The sequence below is a fragment of the Lathyrus oleraceus genome, chromosome 7 (genome assembly GCF_024323335.1).
Source record: "Lathyrus oleraceus cultivar Zhongwan6 chromosome 7, CAAS_Psat_ZW6_1.0, whole genome shotgun sequence".
Lineage (NCBI taxonomy): Eukaryota > Viridiplantae > Streptophyta > Magnoliopsida > Fabales > Fabaceae > Lathyrus > Lathyrus oleraceus.
The window spans coordinates 524,108,386-524,117,258 of record NC_066585.1 but is presented as its reverse complement, the minus strand read 5'-3'; the positions used below and the strand labels follow the sequence as shown (position 1 = coordinate 524,117,258).

The 8,873-nt window shown below is 39.2% G+C and overlaps 1 protein-coding gene across 1 annotated transcript; it reads right to left on the bottom strand.

Annotated features, from left to right (window-relative positions):
• Window positions 1-7,242: 7,242 nt before the first annotated feature.
• LOC127101657 (RING-H2 finger protein ATL33) lies at window positions 7,243-8,282 on the bottom strand. Its single transcript, XM_051039127.1, has one exon. It carries the CDS (start codon window positions 8,099-8,101, stop codon window positions 7,526-7,528), a length of 576 nt encoding a protein of 191 aa, XP_050895084.1. The 5' UTR covers window positions 8,102-8,282; the 3' UTR covers window positions 7,243-7,525.
• Window positions 8,283-8,873: the final 591 nt, after the last annotated feature.

Sequence of the window (8,873 nt, the reverse complement as noted above, 5' to 3'; positions counted from 1 at the left end):
TATGGATTCCATCAGGACATTGGTCCTGTAGTTGAACACTCTGTAGGCTCTGCTGTTAGTTGAGTATCCCAGAAATATGCCCTCATCACTTTTCGGATCTAGCTTTCTTCTCTGTTCACGATCTGTGAGAATGTAGCATTTACTTCCAAAGATATGAAAGTACTTCACAGTAGGTTTTCTGCCTTTCCATATTTCATACAGAGTGGAGGAGGTTCCTTTTCTCAAGGTGACTCTGTTGTGAACATAGCACACGGTATTCATTGCTTCAGCCCAAAAGTGCATGGGGAGTTTCTTTGCATGAATCATTGCTCTGGCAGATTCTTGAATAGTTCTATTTTTTCTTTCAACTATCCCATTCTGCTGGGGAGTTATAGGGGAGGAGAACTCATGACTTATTCCTTCAGACGAGCAAAACTCATCAAACTTGGAGTTCTTGAACTCCGTACCATGATCACTCCTAATTCGGACCACACAACTGTCCTTTTCCCTTTGAAGTCTGATGCACAAGTCTTTGAAGACATCGAATGTATCTGACTTCTCTCTGATGAAGCTTATCCACGTGTATCTGGAATGGTCATCAACCACCACGTAGGCATATCTCTTCCCACCAAGACTTTCAACCTGCATAGGTCCCATTAAGTCCATATGCAATAGTTCCAGAACTCTGGAAGTTGTAGGATGTCCCAGCTTCGGATGTGACATCTTGGTTTGCTTGCCCACTTGGCATTCACCACAGACTCTTCCTTCATCAATAAGCAGCTTTGGGATCCCTCTGACTGCTTCCTTGGATATAATCTTCTTCATTCCCCTTAAGTGGAGATGTCCAAGACGTCTATGCCACATCTTCACCTCCTGTTCTTCCTTGGTTGAGGAGCATATTGTAGAAAAGTTAGAGACTTTAGGTTCCCACAGATAACAGTTATCTTTGGACCTGGTTCCTCTCATAACTTCCTGATTGTCACCATTAGCCACAATGCAAAGCTCCTTAGTAAACTGAACATGAAACCCTTGATCACACAACTGACTTATTCTGATGAGGTTTGCAGTTAGTCCTCTTACTAACAGCACATTATTCAGTTTTGGAACTCCAGAGCAGTCCAGCTTACCCACACCTTTTATTTTACCTTTGGCACCATCACCAAAGGTCACATAGCTGGTAGTGTGAGGTTGAATATCCACCAGAAGATTTTCCATACCAGTCATATGTCTTGAGCATCCACTGTCAAAGTATCAGTCTTCTCTGGTAGAGGCCCTTAGAGCAGTGTGTGCTATCCTAGCATACCATTGTTGCTTCTTGATGGGAACATAGCGCTTATATGGTTTATGCTTAGGCCTGACATGCGTGGCTTGGTTAGGGAAACCATGAATCCAGTAGCAGAAGGCTTTTATATGACCAAGCCTACCACAGTGGTGACACCTCCACTCCTGGTATTTCCTCTTCTGATGATCATTCATCCTAGTTCCTCGATGTTGAGACATTGGCTTTGACTTCCGCTTGAACTTCTGAACTTTTGCCTTTGGGCGTTTGAGTTTAGCTGAGGATCTTTTCCCAAATCCTAGGCCAGATTTGGTTCCAGACTGCTGTCCCACCTTTAGTATCTCTTCCAAGATGTCAATTCCCTTATTCATCATTCTGATGGATTTGGTCATCTGATTCAGCTTGGAGGTCAGCAGGGCTATCTCACCATTTAGACCCTCTATGACAGACAGTTGCTTTTGTCTCTCATCTTCAAGTTCCTTGATGAGGTTCTTCTGTTTTTCTCCTTGTGCACGCACTTCTGCACTGGTGGTACACAGCTTCTTATAGGCTGCAGCAAGTTCATCAAAGGTCAGTTCATCTGCACTTGAGTCATCATCAGAGGCACAAACACTGGTTAGTGCAGTGACATGTTTGGCAGATTCTCCTTCAGATTCACTTTCAGAATCTCCTTCAGACCATGTGATAGTTAGCCCCTTCTGTTTCATCTTGAGATAAGTAGGACATTCAGCTCTGACGTGTCCATACCCTTCACAACCATGACACTGGATTCCCTTGCCTTGGTTGAACTTTTCTTCAGAAGTTGATCTTTTCCTGATGTCAGATGGGATGTTCTTGACATTAGGTCTCCCTCTTTGATCAATCTTCTTCACGAACTTGTTGAACTGTCTCCCAAGCATGGCTAAGGCTTCTGATATACTTTCATCACCTTCAGTATATCCTGCTTCTGACTCCTCTTCAGCATTAGATACAAAAGCTATGCTTTTGTTCTTCTTTTCAGCATTCTCACACAAGCCCATTTCAAAGGTTTGGAGAGAACCAATGAGCTCATCCACCTTCATATTGCAGATGTCCTGTGCCTCCTCTATGGCTGTGACCTTCATAGCAAATCTCTTTGGCAAGGACCTGAGAATCTTTCTTACAAGTTTCTCTTCAGCCATTTTCTCACCTAGTCCACCAGAGGTGTTTGCAATTTCAAGAATATTCATGTGAAAGTCATGAATAGTCTCATCCTCTTTCATCCTCAGATTTTCAAACTTGGTGGTCAGCATCTGAAGTTTGGACATCTTCACCTTGGAAGTACCTTCATGAGTTACCTTGAGGGTATCCCAAACTTCCTTAGCTAGTTCACAGTGGTGTACCAGCCTGAAGATGTTCTTACTGATTCCATTGAACAATGCATTCAAGGCCTTGGAATTTCCAAGAGCTAATGCCTCTTGCTCCTTGTCCCATTCTTCTTCAGGAATCTGCACACTGACTCCATCTTCACCTGTCCTCATTGGATGTTCCCATCCTTTGTTGACAGCTCTCCAGACTTTGTTGTCTAGAGACCTTAAGAATGCTATCATACGAGGCTTCCAGTCATCATAATTAGAGCCATCCAACATGGGTGGTCTGTTTGAGTGTCCTAAATCCTTATCCATGGTACTAGAAAGTAACTTCCCTAGATCTCACCCAGAAATTCACAGGCAGGGTGCCTGCTCTGATACCAATTGAAATTCTAGTTATCATACTTTGGATGTCACACGGGTTGTTATGACATCCAATTCTGCACAGACAGGAATTATGCAGAACTTAAAAGTAAGTGCAGTAAATAACACAAGTAATTGTTTACCCGGTTCAGTCCAACATGACCTACATCTGGGGGCTACCAAGCCAGGGAGGAAATCCACTATTAGTAGTATCAATTCAAAGCTAAACTCACCCGTTTACAACTTATCACTTAATCCCTACCCAATGCAATTTCAATCTTACACTAAGATCAGAGTTCCTACTCACTCCCCCTCAATCACCTCAGTGATTACTATCTTTAAACAAAATTAAAGACACGTTGAAGTCACACTTCAAACAACTCTTGATTGTGCTTCACAGCTTTAATCAAGATACACAGCACTCACGCTTAAAAGCTTTGAGCGACACAACACTTACAACTCAATGAACACCCTATGCCACAGCAATCATCTACTTGATAATGGCTTGGCTTACAAGATACGTCTAATACAAGACTCACAAAAATACAGCAGTGAAGTATGATGGACACACAAAATCTTCACGCCTCAAAATCCCCGAAACTGAATGAAGGAACGCCTTCCTTTTTATATTGCAGTACCTGGGCTTTTTCACCTGTATTCTCCTGAATTTAAGGTCACACAAGTTCCCATAAATTCAACATTTAGGTTACTAACAAATAGGCTATTTGTTAGGTTCATTAAATGTAACTTGGTTGTTGGTTTCTTGGTTTTTATCTAAGCCGTTGACTTCCTGAAGAATAGCCCAAGAAAAGCTGAAACAGAAAACTGAACAACCTACAATATAGCATATGTTGTCAGGAATGAATGTCACGACATTCAGCTTGACATCAAGGTCCATATGCTGAGTCTGTTTTTCCAGAAAACAGACTGTACAATTTTGCTGACCTGTACATGATCAAAATGACCATACTACAGTAACAACTTACATTAATACATGTTAAAGTGTCCAACTTAACATTTACACATTTGGCCTTAAGTTAGTTCTGTTATTCTCTTGAAGAACAAACTAAGTTACATACTGAAGTATAGCAGAACACCACTCTGTCTAATGTTCAGTAGCTGCTGTCAGTGATGAATGTCATAACATCCAATTTGACATTCAGTCAGTAGGCCTTATGCCAGGTCTGGTCTTTCCTTGATAACCAGACTGGAAATAAATACTAAGTTCTAACAGAACACCAGCTGTTCTATTTCTCAGTATCTGTTGACAGGTATGAATGTCACAACATCCAGTTTGACATTCAATAAATCCTGTGTTAGCTAATCCTGCAGTAACTACTCAAGTGTGTCATGACATCAGTCAAGACATCAGAATACAGTTAGATATTCTAACCTACAATGTAGTCACATATACATACTATGTCATGACATCAGTCAAGACATTTGTAACCAGCTAGTGTTTTACTATATAATGCAGCCAATTAAACACCTACAACACTAATATGTGGAAATTAGTTAGAATCCTATGTGGCATTATTTGTGGAGGCTTGAGATATTTTAGGAACTAAATATGGAGATATTTTAGGAACTAAAAGATTGAAGACCTTGTGTGTAGCAGAAACTTTCTGCTGTATTTGTAACAGCAAAGAACAAGTTTGCTGCGATTTCTGAAGGCCGAAATCCAGTTGGGTGATTAGGTTATAAATAGCATATTGTAACCTAGTCTTTGTAAGCCTCCTAGAATGAAAATTTAGGGGTGTGTGTGAGGTAAACCTCCCAATCTGTGGGGAAGGTTACCATGTGTTTCTCAGTGTTCAAAGCTGAGAGTATTTGTAACTCAAAGTCTGTAGGCAAGAGTGATTTTGTTCTTGAATGAAGCTGTGAAGCAAGTTCAAGTTGTTTAACATTACATTGTAATTGTAGTGATAGGAATGGAAACTGGAGGTTTCTATCTAGGAGTTCCTAGGTATAGATTGCATTGGGTAGGGATTAAGTGAAGAGTTGTAAACGGGGGAGTTTAACTCTGAATTAATACTGCTGATAGTGGATCTTCTTCCTGGCTTGGTATGCCCCCAGACGTAGGTGAGTTGCACCGAACTGGGTTAACAATTGCTTGTGTTTTTACCTTCTGCACACTATATTTTGTCTGTTATAACTCAGTCTGATTTTAGTCTGTTTATGAAGGGAATAACAAACATGACACATAGCCTGCAGTCTGAATGTCAAACAGAATGTTATGACATTCATCATTGACTGTTGATATTGATGGACTGGTTGATCTGTTACAGTTCACTCATCTGTAATGTTGGGACAGGTGATGTTCAAACCAATGTTGAGACATCATGCTGATAACTGGGTAGGATAAATAAACATAAGGGCTATGTTTGATCTCTACTGTGTGTTTGCACTAGATGGACAGAACTGGATGTTCTTCTTTCCTGTGTTTGCATTAGCAGATGTTGTAACATCTGTGAATGTGTGCATATGAGTACTGGATCATAATTTATATAACTGTCTTGCTGTATTTGCAAAAATGTTAGATAAGATGTCATGATATGGAGTAGAACATCTGAACTCTGACTACACCAGAATTTCAATTTACCTCTTAGGGAAATCGATTTACCACTGTAAGTTTTTGAAAAAATTTAAATGTTTCCACAAGGAAATCGATTTACCCACTATGTAAATCGATTTACCATTTTGCGTTTTTGAAAAATTAGTAGCTTTACTAACACCTCTTCTTGCACCACTTCATGAAATCATTTCATTTCAACTTGACAATTGTTCATGATATTTTTCAGAACATTATCATGTTTCCTTTGAGGTGTTATGCATATATAAATACATGATCTTTCAAATTCAAAATTTCACATCTTCCAATCAAAACTCTTAGAATTTTCATAATTCACATTTCTTGTTATCAATTTTTATTCAAGATATTTTCTGCATATTTTCACATCATTCAAACCAGAAAATACTTGAGCAATCTAACACCTTTGTGTTTATGAATTATTATCATTGGAAGAGAAGATCAAGTACATTGATATATCACTTAGTGTGATCCTTATACTACAAACTTTACACTAAAAAACTATTGTTGTAATTCATATCTTATTTTTCAGAATTATTGAAAATAAGACTGTTTGTTTTGTAAACACCTTGTTGTCCAGGATTGTTGGAAGCAAGAGAGTTGGGTTTGAGAGGATTGTTCTCATATCAACTTGGTGAATCACAAGAGGTTGTTCTTGGTGATTGTGTTTGTTTTGTACAAGTCATAACCGATAGTAAAATCTCTTTCGTGTTGAAAGGGGACTAGACGTACCTTCGAATTGTGAAGGAAACTAAGATACATCCTTGTGTTCTTTATTTTTCTGCACTTTATCGTTTTTCAAACTCATCACCAAACCAAAAAAATAAGAATAAACTTGTCTCTAAAACTAGAATTTTTAATTGGTCCTAACTTAGGCGCACTCCGAACTTACAATGACAAGTTGGTTACCACTATCACACGGTAACGTACCGAATAGGTGACTGACTCAAAGAAGAAGGAATTTCAGGACTTTTCTGTCTGAACACTTCAATCCGTTGGACCTTGTGATCAGGGAGGTCATGTACATCCCGGAATTCACAAGACCGAGTTGTTAAGGTCGTGTAGGAGGGAACAATCATCTTGAGCTGCATAAATATGAACAAGTCGAATCATCGTCAAAGGGAGTGCTGATATATGCCAAGAATAGGTCGGTCCTGGTCCCATAAGAGCGTTGGTAGACGACATGAGCAGGTCAGACCCGATCTCTTAAGGGTGTTAAAAGACAACATGAACAATCACATATAACGGTTACAAGATAGTTCCATGATTACATGAAAGTTATAAAAAAATGATGGATGAGACATTATATGATAGTTAGAGAAGGCGGTGGACGTTATCAAATATCACTTAAACATGGAATTTGAAGGGACATTTCTTAAATGACCCTCGGTGACATGACATGTATAAAAAGGGGCTTCCCATCGAAGAAGAGTGTCATTCAACAAATACCTCATATAAACAAAACGATTGTGATCTCATCTGACTTAACTCAAAGAGATTAACCAAATAGTATTTACCGAATAGTGTTAAGCTTAACCAAGTGTCACTTAATAAAGTTGTTAACATATAGATCAAATAGACCATACGATCCTTTAGATTATAGAGTCTGTCTGAATTTAAATAGTAGTACTAACAAAATAGCCATTTAAGGTTTTTTTATATAAAGTTAAACTTAATATTTTTAGTCCTTAGTATCTACTACATGCATCAAAAACAATATTAAAATAAAAAACATTAATTACATAAGATTGCAAACTAAATAATCTCAGCAGTTGAATAACGAGAAAATAGAAACTCTGTACTTTTACTCTAAGAAACTTCCTAAATCTGTCTCTAATTAATTTTATATCTATAACTGAATAATTGGAATGTTGCAGATTGAAATTCGCCCTCCTCAGTGTCTGATGTGTTGCACAACTCTAATTAAGCTGATTTAACACATAACAAAATAGCACAAATTTTTAACAGAATTCACAAATTACAATTTTACACTAACCCGGAAGCATCCGGAAGACCCTGCATCATATCATAATTTCTCGCCGGAGCCGCTGCTGGCAAACTCCGGCGTTTACCGGAAACTGTAGCTCGGCAAATCGGACAAGTAAACCGATTTCTAAGCCACAAATCAATACAGTCAGCATGAAAATAATGCTTACAACAACTCAACTGCCGGAGTTTTTCACCGTCAGTGAACACCGACAAGCAAACAGGACACTCTCCGCCGATCTCCTTCACATGAGCATCCGTACTGAACATTAGATCGAAGATGGAAGCAGCGTCAACTTTGGTGTTGTCATCGGAAGAAACGGAGAGTTCACGAGGGTTTTGCTCTGTTCGCCGGCGACAAAACGGAAATCCGAAGGCGAATATACAGGTATAGATCAAGGCGGGTATGGTGACGATGGCGATAAGGGCGAGTAGAAATTCGAGAGGGGAGAGATCGACGGAGTGGGGAGGAAAAGGTGGTGGCGGTGTTGTGAGGAAGGTGATTTGTGCGGCGGTTAGTGGCGGTGCTGAGAAAGGTAAAGGTGGTGGATGTGTGGTCGGAGTTGCGTGTTCCATGATGATGAGATTATATGATTAGTAACAACTAAGTGTGGGACTATAATATGTCATGTGATTATGTTTTTTCTTAGATTATGTTTTTTCTTAGGTGAAAAGAGTGGTTCAGAGTGTTTGTTAATGACATATGAAGGTGATGGTTATGTTTTGTTTTAGTTGTTTATGTTTTATTAGGAGTATTTTACTTCTAATAGTTGATAAGGTGATGGGAGTGAGAACCAATAAAATATGGATTAGGTCTTACTTCAAAATATAAAATAGAAGTAATAAAATATGTTTTGTAGTGATATATTTATAAAGACCTACTAAGTATGAGGAAGTCGTAGCCATAGGTAAGGGATGACACTTTTCTCTTGTTCGCGATCGAGTGCGGTTTTTCCTTTAACCCTCTCGTTCCATCGTGGGAAATATGGGGAAAAACACGTCTTGATTAGTGGGAGTTCAGAGTCAACAGACTAAAGTATGCCTCTCTATAAAGTAGGGATTCAATGGTTCACTATTATGACTAAGTGGACGAATATCATTTCCGAGTGACCCTAACCCCAGACACATAAGCCTCTATAAATACCTCATCTCTAGCATGAAAAAGGACAATTGATAACAACTCGGAACATACACAAAATACCCTAAGAATATAGAGCTTCTCACCTCACGTGAGCTTACTCTCTCCATAGCCAAAACATTACCAAACAGGGCCTCTCACCATCGTGAGCAAGCCCACAAAAAATTACTAAGGCCTCTGGCCACCCCTACAAGCATATGAGTGTCAAAC